At 38.3% G+C, this 13,009-nt stretch overlaps 1 protein-coding gene and 1 long non-coding RNA gene across 3 annotated transcripts in view; one reads left to right on the top strand and one right to left on the bottom strand.

Moving 5' to 3' along the window:
• The window catches only part of REV3L (REV3 like, DNA directed polymerase zeta catalytic subunit), a 222,329-nt gene that overhangs the window by 133,515 nt on the left and 75,805 nt on the right, over window positions 1–13,009 (top strand). For both annotated transcript variants that reach the window (XM_075923987.2, XM_025184747.3), the window contains exons 11-16: window positions 250–487; window positions 2,356–2,498; window positions 3,826–8,026; window positions 9,236–10,206; window positions 10,855–10,937; window positions 12,551–12,676. In XM_075923987.2, the coding sequence (XP_075780102.1) occupies window positions 250–487; window positions 2,356–2,498; window positions 3,826–8,026; window positions 9,236–10,206; window positions 10,855–10,937; window positions 12,551–12,676 (5,762 nt within the window). The remainder of the gene's footprint in view (window positions 1–249; window positions 488–2,355; window positions 2,499–3,825; window positions 8,027–9,235; window positions 10,207–10,854; window positions 10,938–12,550; window positions 12,677–13,009) is intronic.
• LOC142827855 (uncharacterized) lies at window positions 1,612–12,657 on the bottom strand. The gene is made up of 3 exons (XR_012902631.2): window positions 12,522–12,657; window positions 11,270–11,393; window positions 1,612–6,665 (listed from the first exon to the last, which is right to left on the bottom strand). It is a non-coding gene; the product is annotated as an uncharacterized LOC142827855 (long non-coding RNA).

Below are 13,009 nucleotides of genomic sequence, written 5' to 3'. Positions count from 1 at the left end.
GGCAGCATTGGAGTCTGACAGGCAAGTAGGATGATGTAAAACCGAGAACAGGAAAATAAAGTGTGGACATGAAGAGAGAGCTGTATTTCTAGTGCCTCCACCATCTCCCACAACTACCTAATTGATAACTTGCATTTCCCAATAATTTTAAAGTTATTTTATTAGAGAATATAAACATTGATTTACAGATAGAATAAAATGTAGAATTACAAGTAGAATAAGAAATGTCTGTGTGGGCTTTTTTTGCAGTGGACAGTACTTCTGATCAGGCCATGATACACCTGTTGGCTGGCTTGGAGGATGATGGGTATCAAATGGGAGGACACAGAACATTCTCTCAAAATAATTCTCTTGGAAGCTATAGAAATCTCCAGAACAGCGATGATGAAGAAAATGAACCACAAATTGAAAAGGAAGAGCTGGAACTCAGTTTGCTCATGTCCCAAAGATGGGACAGCAGCTCTGAAGATAATGGGGCGAAAAGAAGGTACATATTTGACATGTTAGCTCCAGGCCAGATATGGCTTTTAAAGTGGTGACGCTTGATCAGTTTTATTTGTACAGGAAACCGTCACCATTTGCTATGGATGCATTCTATAGTGAATTCTTTTTTTTTCAACTCAGTATTGACAGCCCCCTGAAGGATGCTATATCCAGTATTTCTCCACCCAAGTTCTGGTCAGGCCTTTGAGTATTTGAATTCTATTCAAGAAACTCAAAGCATTTTTCAAACATTAATATATTAATTCTAACATCTCTCTTCCCAGGTAAGAAATAATTAAGAGCCCCATTTTTAAGATGGAAGAATTGAGGCATGATTAAGTGTTTTTTCTGGCATCATACAGGAAAACTGTAGTGGGGCTAGGAATAGAACTTGGAATATCTGACTCCCAATTCCCATACTTTTTAGGCACAAACCCATTTTTTCTATCTACTATTACTTTTTTCCTCCTTCAAAGTATTGCCAAAAGGAAAATTGAGATGAGTGATATCCAAAAATGGGAAACATTTTAAATAAGTACAAAAATGATTCAGTGGACAGATTTCACTTTTTCTTTTTTGCGTTCTCATGAGTTTATAAATGACTACTTATTTGCATTTTCAGTAACCCATAATGTCATTCTGGCATACAAAATACAAAAATAGTTTTAAAGCATTTCTATTAAGAGGTTTTGTATCACTTTTTATTTTCATAACATTTTTAATTGCTTGCTATTTTTCTATCCTTCTGTTTTGAAACCACCAAATAACTTAGTTGTATGAAAATCTAAGGATTCTTCACCTCAGTCCTACTGTATTTTCAAGAACAAAAATCTCTCTAACGTAGAGCTTCTGAGCTACTTATTTTCTGATTCTCCCATTTTTCCTCCCCTAATGTCTTTCTTAAATTTTAAGTGAACCTTTTTCCCCCATCATTTTTTTTCTTATGCTAGTACTTATTTTGTTTGCATTGTTGTTGTAGGTTCCAGAATATTAGAGAGAGAAGGTGGGTGAGGTGTAATACCTTCTATTGGACCAACATTTGTTGGTGAAAGAAGCTTTTGAGCTACATGGCACTCTTATTCAGGTCTGGGAAAGTACTGTTTGGCAGCCACAGTGGCTTTTATTTAAAAAAAAAAAAAAACAAAAAAAACAAAAAGCCATTACAGAAGGCCTCCGACTTGCGACAAAATTGGTTCCTGGGGAAGCGTCACAAGTCGGGGATGTTGCAACTTGAACCCTCATTTACAATAGGCACCGTGCTCTGTTGTAAATGTGGACCAAGCACTTAAGTTGGGGTTTTCGGCACCTTTCTGCACTTACAAAAATGGTTGAAAGTGCAGTGGGTCAGAACTCGGGCGGTCACAAGTCGGGGGCCTCCTATAATGGCTGTACTTAACACATGTATCTCAAACATTGGTAATACAAGCTTCCTTATAATGTTCTTTAGATTATTCTGGCAAGGACTAGAAGTAAAATGAAGTTCAGTCTCCATGACCATTTATGCCTTAGGCCTCATTGAATGTGCCAATAATGATGATGTTTGTAATTCAGCAAAGGTTTTAAGTTGTTTAAATACATGTAAGTGTCTGCTTCCTGGAAGCTGGACAGCTCACCACTTTCAGTTGCTATCAAGCACTGTCAAATTGCAATCATGATGATATAAAATCAAAATATCACTCCAATGCCACTGATCTTGTGGGTTTTTTTAATGCCGTTATTGATATCTCAGTGCAATATTTGACAAATGTATTTTCCTTCTCTCTCACCTCTGAAAAGACATTCCCACTTACTATACTTCTTATAGACAGGGTGGTTGTGGTTTTTTTAATCTAAAATATGCCGTATTTATCATTGTTGCTTCATTTCCTTTAGGTCAAGGAGCAAAAATATGCATCAGAGCTCAACTGAAGATGAGGATTCATCTTCAGAAGAAGAAATGGAATGGAGTGGTAACAGTTTGCTTCTAGCTAATCTCTCTATACCTCAGTTAGATGGAACTGCAGATGAAAATGGTGGTAAGTAAACGGTAGAATTACTTTAAAAATTGTTACTGCTTGTAGTTTTCTGATCTATGTACTCATCTTGGAAGATCTTACTGCCCTCAATTCCCAAGTCAACTCTCAACACATTCTAGGAAATGGCCTTTAAAATTCTGTTAATTGGCTTATAACATGATTCAGTATAAAAGGCTTATGGTTTTTTCATCTGTACCTTCCCTCTCCTACCATGGTTTTCTTTTGCTTTATGTTATTGTCTGCACAAAGAGGATCTTCTGTTAGTCTAAATGGAGGGGGTAAATCTCATCCAGGTACCATAGACATTTTTCTGTTTCAATGTATATTATGCATGCACAATATAGAAATTACTGCTTTTATATGACCATTTCAGCCTGCCAGGATTTCACTGTAAGTATACTGAATTTGGAAAACATGAAAGAATCCAGACTCCCTGTGTGTACTCAGATTCCATGACTTTCTAGGATCTGTGTGACTTCTGCAGCAGCCACTGTGGCTGGTCTGGAGCTATTTGAGTAGCATGGGCAGCCTCTGGGCCAGCCACACCGGCCACTGCTGGGGCAGTCTCAGGCCATTGTACCCACCCTAACCCCTCCGTGCAAGCATCAGCAGGAATTTGGGTGTGGAAGGGAACTCAGGGCCAGAGACTGGGATGCAAGAGGGGGTGAGGGCATCAGGCAGTGCTTACCTTGGTAGGGGGGCTCCCCAGAAGTGGCAACATGTTTCTCGGTTCCTGGATGGGGATGCAGCCAGGTGGCTGTGTGTGTACTATCTTGACCTTCAGGCATTGCTCCTGCAGCTCCCAGCCAAGGGATGCATGGAGCCCACACTTAAGGTAGGTTCAGTGAATGGAGACCCCCAGCCACCTGTACATGTAGGAGCCAATGTAGTGAGCCAGCCAGACCTGCCAGTATCTCCCCTAGCAGCAGCAGAGCTCCCAGCTACTGCGCAGTTACCCATTCCCAGCGGCTGTGGAGATCCTGGGCTGTGCACAGCTGCCCGCTCCACTCCCAACAGCTATGGGGTTCTTGAGTCACATTGGGCTCCTGCCAAGCTCCCAAGATTTATCAGGGATGTATGATATAAGTCATGGAGAGGTCACAGGCCATGAATTTTTTTTCATTGCCCGTGGCCTGTCCATGACTTTTACTAAAAATACCTGGGAGTAAAACATAGCCATAATCATAACAATCTTGCCCATAAATGAAGTATGATTTGGATTTTTATGGGAGTTTCTTTCATAGAGATATCCTAATGACTAATATCTTAAGATAGATCTTTTGAATGAGGAGAAAAAAAATAAAAATAATTGTGTCTTCCATTTCAGACAATCCTTTGAATAATGAAAGTTCTCGAACTCACTCCTCCATAATTGCAACAAGTAAAATGTCTGTAAAGACCTCGATGTTTCACAAAGATGCCACTACGCTAGAACCCCCGTCTTCTGCTAAGATTACTGTTCAGTGTAAACACACAAGTGCCCTTTCTTCCCATGTTTTGAACAGTGAAGATTTAGTAGAAGAGCTGTCGCAACCAAACAACACTGAAGTAAGACCTGATCTTTCAGTCCATTCTCTCACAAAAGAAAGCACTTACGCGGCAAAATGCCCAACATCATTCAGCAATAGCTCCCATTCTGAAAACTCTCACAAGGAAAGTAATAAGAAGGATATTCTCCCAGTTTCTTCGTGTGAAAATAATATTTTTGAATATGAAGAAGATATTTCATCAGTGAGCAGACAGATACCAAGCAGGAAGTACACCAGCATCAGAAAGGTAGAGAAAGATGCCTCTTTTATGCATATGAGCTGCCACATTAGTGATAGTGTGTTGAATAAGAACTCATTCAGTTTTTCTGATTTAAGCCACTCCAGAAATAAAATGCCCTCTGAAGCAAATGAAAAATCCAGCGGCACAGGTATAAATAGCTTTTTCCCATCAACAGTAACAGGAAGTTGTGAATTAATGTCTTGCTCAGGAGGGAATCGAACTGTGGGGCATTCTGTTGAAAGTAGCACTGATGAAGAAGGTAGCCTTAATAAACTTAAAATTAGGTATGAAGAATTTCAGGAACATAAGACAGAAAAACCAAGCCTCAGTCAACAAGCAGCACATTATATGTTTTTTCCCAGTGTTGTTCTTTCTAATTGTCTCAATCGACCACAAAAATTAGCTCCTGTGACATATAAATTACAGCAAAGCAACAGACAATCCAGGTTAAAGCTGAATAAAAAGAAACTGGGTCTTAGCAATCATCAGGAGCCTTCAGGTGTCAATGATATTGCATCCATGAATGAAAGCTGCTATACACAGGATGATGCTTGCAGTAACATTCCTGACAAATATAGTGCATTGCCTAGTGATTTAGTACAAGTTCCTCATGGTGCTTTTGAAAACAAAATGCCTACAAATAATGCTAATTGTATTGACTACCAATTTAGAGATGGATCCCTGGAAACTGAGCAGTCATTTGGATTATGTGGGAATAAATATACACTCCGAACTAAACGAAAAGTAAATTATGAGACTGAAGATAGTGAATCAAGTTTTGTCATGCACAACTCAAAAAACAGCCTACCTCAGCCCATAGAAAGTGGTGAAAGTTTGGATGGGTCTCAGAAGTCTCGAAAACGTAGAAAACTCTCTAAAAAACTGCCACCCGTTATTATCAAATACATTATCATTAATAGATTTAGAGGGAGAAAAAATATGCTTGTTAAAATAGGAAAAATAGACTCGAGTGAGGAACAAGTGATACTTACAGAAGAAAAGATGAACCAGTATAAAAAGCTTGCACCTTTAAAGGACTTTTGGCCAAAAGTTCCTGACTCTCCTGCAACCAAATATCCTATTTACCCATTAACGCCAAAGAAAAATCACAGAAGGAAAGCAAAGCATAAGTCAGCTAAGAAAAAAGTTGGAAAACCCCAAAAAGCAAATAGTAAAAATATTAAAAGAACTTTATCTTTCAGAAAAAGAGCTCATGCAATCCTTTCTCCCCCTTCACCATCTTATAATGCTGAAACTGAAGACTGTGACTATCACTATAGTGATGTTATGTCTAAATTAGGTTTTCTCTCTGAGAGAAGCATTAGCCCAGTTAATGCATCTCCTCCTCGCTGCTGGTCTCCCACTGACCCAAAAGCAGAAGAAATTATCAATGAACTAGACAAAGAAGCTTTGCTTATTAAGGGTCCTAACATGTACATCAGCAAGACTCTTAATTCCATTGTAGGAAAAAACAGTCGAGCAAAAACTCAGGTTAAGAAATGTAAAAAGAAATTTGGTACTGTAGCTACTAAGAAAAGGAACAAGATGAATAAAACATCAAATGATGGAAAGAAGAAACCTAGGACAAAACAGAGACAAAAAATAGCTGAAAAAATGTCAAGAAAGCATATGACATTTAAAGATGAAAAAGGAAATACTCGCTCTATTGCCGAAGTTAAATTTGTGCGGAAACATCAAGATCTGCCTGAAATTACTTGCAACTTTGGCAGCTTACAACCACTTGTGACTCAGAAAGATGTTCCTCTAACTGGCTATTCAACAGGACATCTACCATCAACACAATTCGCCTCAACAACTGATGTACAAGGAGAGCCATCTGGCTATTTTCATCCATTTCTGGAAACTGATAAGTCTGTGGATTTACAAAGTTTGTCTTCTCCACGAGAAAATCTTCCTTCATCTGTCATTTCTGCTTCTGTAATACCTGGAAGGGAAATAAAAATAAACTCCCAAAAGTCTAAAATTCAAAATGCAGTGTTTCGAATGAAAGAATCTAGTTTGATTCAAAATAATATATTTGATCCATCTAACCATTCATCTCAGGTAACCCAAAATGTATGTATCTCTAAAGATAAGACATCTACAAAAACAGAAGAGATTATAAATTCACAAAATAGGTACTTGTCATCAGCTGGAAAATTAAATGAAACTCAGAGCTTCCTAGATACACTAAAGACAAATCAGTTGCATGCCACTAATTTTTTGCATTGTAAAGACAGTAAGCAGCAGCAGATTATGTGCTTACCAGAAGCATCAAAACATACCGATCCATCTGATCCCTATTCTTCTATACTTAAATCATCTGAGGAAACCCATGGCTCTCAGCAATTGCCTAAGAACTGCTTTGTAACTTCTTTGAGGAGTCCAGTGAAACAGCTACAATGGGAACAAAATCAGAGAGGATTTATTTTTGATATGTCTCATTTTAAACCTGAAAGAATAAAACATCAGTCCTTGTTAGAAACCACCTCCCAAACAAAAACAGTCCCCCAGTGTAAAAACAGGGCTGTAGTGACTCCATCAGCATTCAGTGAAGGACAGTCTGGATTAGCTGTTCTAAAAGAATTATTACAAAAGAGACAGCAAAAAGCACAACATGCAGGTATTACTCAAGAGCCATTATCAGTTACATCTAAGATAAACAAAAATATTTCTTGCTCTCCTGAACAACATAAAGCAATTAAAAAATCACAGTCGGTCACATCACCAAGAAAGTCTCGCGTTCCCAGAAATACAAAACCTAAAGAAAAAACACCCAAACCTTTAAAAGCAGATTCTTCAAACCAGCATAACACTAATCAGAGTGACCATTTTGTATCTAATGACAGCCCCATTATTTTTTCAGACCCAGGCTTTGAAAGCTGTTACTCACTTGAAGACAGCTTGTCACCAGACCATAATTACAATTTTGATATAAACACCATAGGGCAGACTGGATTTTGCAGTTTGTACTCTGCCAGTCAGTTTGTCCCAGCAGATCAAAGTCTGCCACAGAAGTTTTTGAGTGATGCAGTTCAGGATCTTTTTCCTGGACAAACAGCAGAAAATGAACTTTTCATTCACAATAACCAAAAATCTGAGGAAGAAAAACATCACTCTTCAGACGCAGGTACATGGATACCACCTGGTGCTTTAAGCCCTGAACTTTTTGAGAGAACTTCTCTAGATAACAATGAGAACCATCGGCATGGTCAGTGGAGTAACAATATTCATCCTTCAACTTCTCGAACTAACTCATCAGTAGATATTTTCTGTACGCAACAGGCTGGGGACTATGTAAATGAGAAATTAAAGTTGAATAGAAATCCAATAAATAAAGAGGTATTTCTTAGCCTTCCACAACCAAGCTCTTCAGACTACATTGAAAGTTGCACTAGGAAGGAAACCACTTTTGAACCATGTCATCCACTTGGTTCAGTTAATACCTCGTTTACTTCCGTATTGTCTTCTCCAGATGGTGAGCTTGTAGATACAGCTTCTGAGGATTTAGAGCTGTATGTTTCAAGAAACAATGAAGGATTAACTCCAACTCCAGATAGTTCACCAAGATCAACCAATTCTCCCTCACAGTCAAAGAATGGAAGTCTTGCACCTCGTACTGCTCACATTCTTAAACCACTCATGTCCCCACCAAGTCGCGAAGAAATCATGGCAACTTTGCTGGATCATGATCTTGCAGAAACAATTTACCAAGAACCATTTTGTAGCAATCCGTCTGATGCACCGGAAAAGCCCAGGTAATTTGTCTATACGTTTATTTTACAAGGCATTTCTATATGTATGTATATTTGTAATTATGTTAAATCTAATTACATGCATTCCTAAAACTAATTTTAGCTATATGTAGAATTTTTCATTCTCAGATGTGTAACAGATTTGAAGTGAAATGTCAAGGCTTTTGTTTTAACTCTGTAGTTACATTTTTTTTTAATTGTCTGTCCTTTATCATTATCTACTTTAATGCCACATGCCAATTTTGGTGTGCCTAGAGATGCTCAAAGGAAGAATGAGCTGACTATCTTCTCCCTTTGTAAACAAAGACATTTGGCCATTCAACTTGTTCCAGAGCAGGGATAATCAGGTTATTTTGTCAAGGTCCAGACTCCAGAGAAACTTTTTTCCTACCACATTAGCAATAATGATAAATAATAATAAGTAAGTAAAAAGATTTTCAGTCCATTCAGAAGCATCTGGATGATCCATATTTTGCTCCTGTTGTCTATCCCTGCTGTCGAGATTACACTTATCAGGACTCTTCCTAGTTTTCATCTTGAGGACTGCCTATAATTCTGACAAGTGCATAGACACCCCATATCTTTAATGATGAGGATTGTTGACCATGCTGTGATGTCTGCAAATAGTGGAACTGGTCACGTTTGCACAGGGTACTAAGGGATACTTCCTAACTGTGCTGAAGGTGTACATATATTACCTTTACTAATTCTATACTAGATGTACTAATAGTTGCTTCTTCCAGAAATTAATCAGTTAAACTTTGTTTAACTGGTTAACCAATTAAACAGGTGTGGACAAGGAGGGGAGCCACTCCAGCTTAGCTGGGCTGGAGCAGTCCCCTTCCCCCCCGAGCCCCGCCCTGCCAGCCCCCACCGGTTAACTATGACTGATAAGCCTCACCTGTTAAAGTACCCATTCCTATCGTGAACTAATAAGTGTTGAGAGTTCTGTTGAGGGTAGTATGCTTTCTCCCTGAAGGAAAAGACATGATTGAATTTATTCTTTTGTGATTTTCCTTGCTGATTCAGGGGTGTTTGGTAGATGAAAAGTTGATGAATGTTGTAGGATACGTAGTGTGGAAGATAAAAGGTAAAGCAGGTAGCATTTGGAATAGATCTTTGAAGCACCAAGAATAATTCTGAAAGTCTCATCCCTTCACTAGAAAGAATGAGTTTAGAGTATAATAATAGCTTATAATATTCTCTTTACAGGGAGATTGGAGGACGGCTTCTCACAGTAGAAACTAGACTTCCAAATGATCTACCTGAGTTTGAGGGAGATTTCTCATTAGAAGGATTACGTCTTTGGAAGACTGCATTTTCAGCAATGACACAGAATCCCAGACCAGGGTCACCACCACGTAATTGTCATTTCATTACTGGCAAAGGAGAAAGTAATAGCCATAAAACTAGTGACGATAAAAAAATAGTCATCATGCCTTGTAAATGTGCACCAAGTCGCCATCAGGTTCAGATGTGGCTTCACGCCAAAGAGGAGTATGAGCATGTCAAGAAGTTGCTTACGAATCAGCCTGATGACAAAGAAAAAGCAACTGAGAATTTCAGATCTATAGCACTGTCTGAAGATCAGCCTCCCGAAATAGTAAAAGCAGCTAAGGATTTCAGTTTACCTAACTTGCAAGAGAGCAGACCTCTTATGCTTACAAAAGATGCTTCTGTTTCACAGGAAGATCCTACACCAACACAGACCAAGGAAACTTGTGATATGTATATTAACTCTGTACAGATTTCTACAAATACCACAGACCCCAGTAAAATTCCGTCTGAAAGCAGGACACTGGTACTTGCTCCTTCAGTGATAGAACTTGATAAAGAAGAAGAGGAGGAAGATTATTATGTCAATTATAGTTCACCGGATTCTCCAATGCTTCCACCTTGGCAACAAGCAGCATCCCCAGATTCAAAACAGTCTAGTTTAGAAGATGCAGACTGGCAGAGTCAGAACATAATTTTGTCTCCTGAAGAAAATGAGGCAGCAATCAGTGAGAGTGTACAAAGACTTATCAAAGATGAAGGTCGGGCATCCTTCAAAACATCTCCAGGTGTGGTCAGAGAAGGTGCTGGAAATTCTGAATCAGTTTGCGTACATAGCACACCAATTGTACAGAGAAAATGTCAAGAAAGAATAGCTGAAGCACTTGATTTTACTCCCTTATCAACAGGTAAATTTATTCATAAAGCTAGGTGCAACAAGAGGAACACAAAAATATTTCCTGCTAATAAGAGGAAAAATAACCAATAATAATTATAATAAAATAATTGAAAAATAACCAATTTCTCTACTGGAAGGGCAAGTAAAACATGTTTTTATATTTCAAAGTAATATATTTTGCAAGTGTTTATCCCGTGAATGTAATTATTCAATTATAAATTCAGATTTAGAGTCTTAGAACTTCTTAAAAAGTGCAGTACTGTGTCTAAAATATGAATTCTAAAGTGATAGTTAAAACATGTAACAATTGTTAAACAACATTATTGAAATTAAATGCAGATTATTTTGATTAAGTATTTTAGTTAAGTCACTTGTATGTTTCAAAAAACATACTTATTTGGAAATTAGAATATAAATATTAAATATCTTAAATTTTAAGACTTTCCAAAATAAGCACGTGGTATTTGTCTTATACAGTGCCCAATATTCTGTAAAAGGCACAAAGTGCTATCAGAGCTGTTCTTGCGACTGGAGATGATCAATTTATGCACAGTATATTATCTAGAATAATTTTTTTGTTTTCTGGTAGGTAGTTCACTTTTCTGAGAATGTTTGAGGGAAACTAAATAACTTTTGCATTTGTTGTATATTTTCACAGAACCAAAGATGCAGAAATTGAGTCATAGGAGAGGAAGTAACTCTGACACTTTTCGAAGGGTACTTTTAACAACACAAATGAAGGTAAAAAAGAATTGGAAACAGAGATTAATGTTTATTAGATTACATTTAATTGCCCTTTTAAGTTCAGAAGCAAAAAGTAGTCCATATGTCAAGATAGGCAAGTATCTTTATCTGACTTGGACTTATATTTTGATTTTTCAGTTTTTAGAATTTGTTGGCTCTGTGATAAATTGTTATTTTTTGTGGGCTTTTGCTTTGTTTTTGCTTTTGGGATGTGGGAAATTATCTGTGAATGTGGATGTATAATAAACACATACAATAGAGTAATCTTGGTATCTAAGTTGGAATATGGGATGCACCTAAATGGGATGAATCAGACAAGTATATTTTACCTGCAAAAGCTTATGCCCAACTAAATCAGTTAGTCTTTAAGATGCCACAGGACTCCTTGTTTTTGCAGAGACAGACTAACATCTGAAAGATGCCTCTATCATTCATATTCTTGTGATTTCTTTTCTAAAAAATATATAATTGAAACAACTAATGAAAGCATGTAATGTTAACATTTTAGTGTCTCTATTACAGTAATGAGAATAAGTGCCTGTGTATATAAATAACAACACAACCAAGAGATGGAATTATACAGTATGTAAATAGGTGCTTCTGGATGCATCTGTCATAGAGGTTTAAGCAACCCAACACAAAAGTCACTTGTTCATTGCTCAGTTTATAAGTGCCACATATTGAACAAAATCCCCTTTGAAATGTACTTTTTTCATTACTTTGAAACTTTCTGAAAGTTGAAATTGAAGAGGCACTTGCCCTCTTTTTAAAATTCTTATTTTGCTGTAAGGTTTCATTAAAATTAGGGAAGTTGATACAACAGATGGTTTCCCACTGGAAACTGACACAAGAAGATATGATAAGGGTTTTCTACATGGCAGCTTAGTGCATGGCAAGGTGCTGCACTGTAGATTCACATCCTGGCTTGCCACACACTGCGGGTACAGGAAACACAACAAAAAACAAAGTGTGGCAGCAAGTTTCAGAACCTGGGTCAGTTGACTGGATGAGCATTACAGAGCAAAAAATAGCCATGTAGGCATTTGGATTTGGGCTAGAGCCCAGGTACTGTGAGACTGTCAGGCCATGTCTAGACTGGCATGATTTGCCGCAAATGCTTTTAACGGGAAAGTTTTTCCGTTAAAAGCATTTGCGGAAAAGAGCGTCTAGATTTGCGGAAAAGCGTCTGTGCCAAAGCACTTTTGCAGAAAAGTGTCTGTGCCAATCTAGACGCGGTTTTGCACAAGAAAGCCCCGATCGCCATTTTCGCCATCGGTGCTTTTTTGCGCAAAACAATAATGCACAAATAACATTTGCGCAAGAGGGCTTTTGCCCGAATGGGAGCAGCATAGCATTTCCGCAAGAACACTGACAATCTTACATGAGATCATCAATGTTCTTGCGGAAATTCAACGGCTAGTGTAGACAGCTGGCATGTTTTTCCGCAAAAGCAGGTGCTTTTGCGGAAAAACTTGCTTGTCTAGACGCAGCCTCAGGGTCTTAACTTCTAAATGTAGGTTGCTAAATAGGAAGAGTGATATAAAAAATGAAATATAAATATAGTAATCTATAGATTTTCACCTTTTTGCTGCATATATTTCTTTCAATAGAATCAGTTTGCTGCCCTCAGTGCCCCAAAGAAAGAAACTTCTCAGATTGAAGGGCCATCCTTAAACAACTCCTACGGTTTTAAAGTCAGCGTGCAAAATCTTCAAGAAGCGAAAGCTTTACATGAGGTAACTTACTGCAACAGCAAAGATACATTATTTTATTTATGCTTTATAATTTTACTAACACATTTACCCGGCATTGCTTGGGGTCTTAAGGAGGGGCTCAGAGCAAGGTTCTGGAGGTGTGATGCGTGTAGGAGTCAGGGTTGGGGGCGAGAAGGAGCTCTGGGCAGGGGAGAGTGTGTCTGTCTGTGAAGGACAGGGGACTCAACCCCTCACCACCCTCCCCCCCCATTCGTACCAGGGCTAGTTGCTCTTCCCCTTCCTGTCCCTGTTAGGGAGTGAAAGCAAAATGCACAGCTTGTCTTCCCCCTGCATTGTCCCTGTGCACTTTCCCCT

This window comes from Pelodiscus sinensis, chromosome 3 (genome assembly GCF_052426305.1).
Source record: "Pelodiscus sinensis isolate ZL-2025 chromosome 3, ASM5242630v1, whole genome shotgun sequence".
NCBI classification, from domain to species: domain Eukaryota; kingdom Metazoa; phylum Chordata; order Testudines; family Trionychidae; genus Pelodiscus; species Pelodiscus sinensis.
The sequence above is the reverse complement of the archived record's forward strand: the minus strand, read 5'-3'. Positions and strand labels throughout refer to the sequence as shown.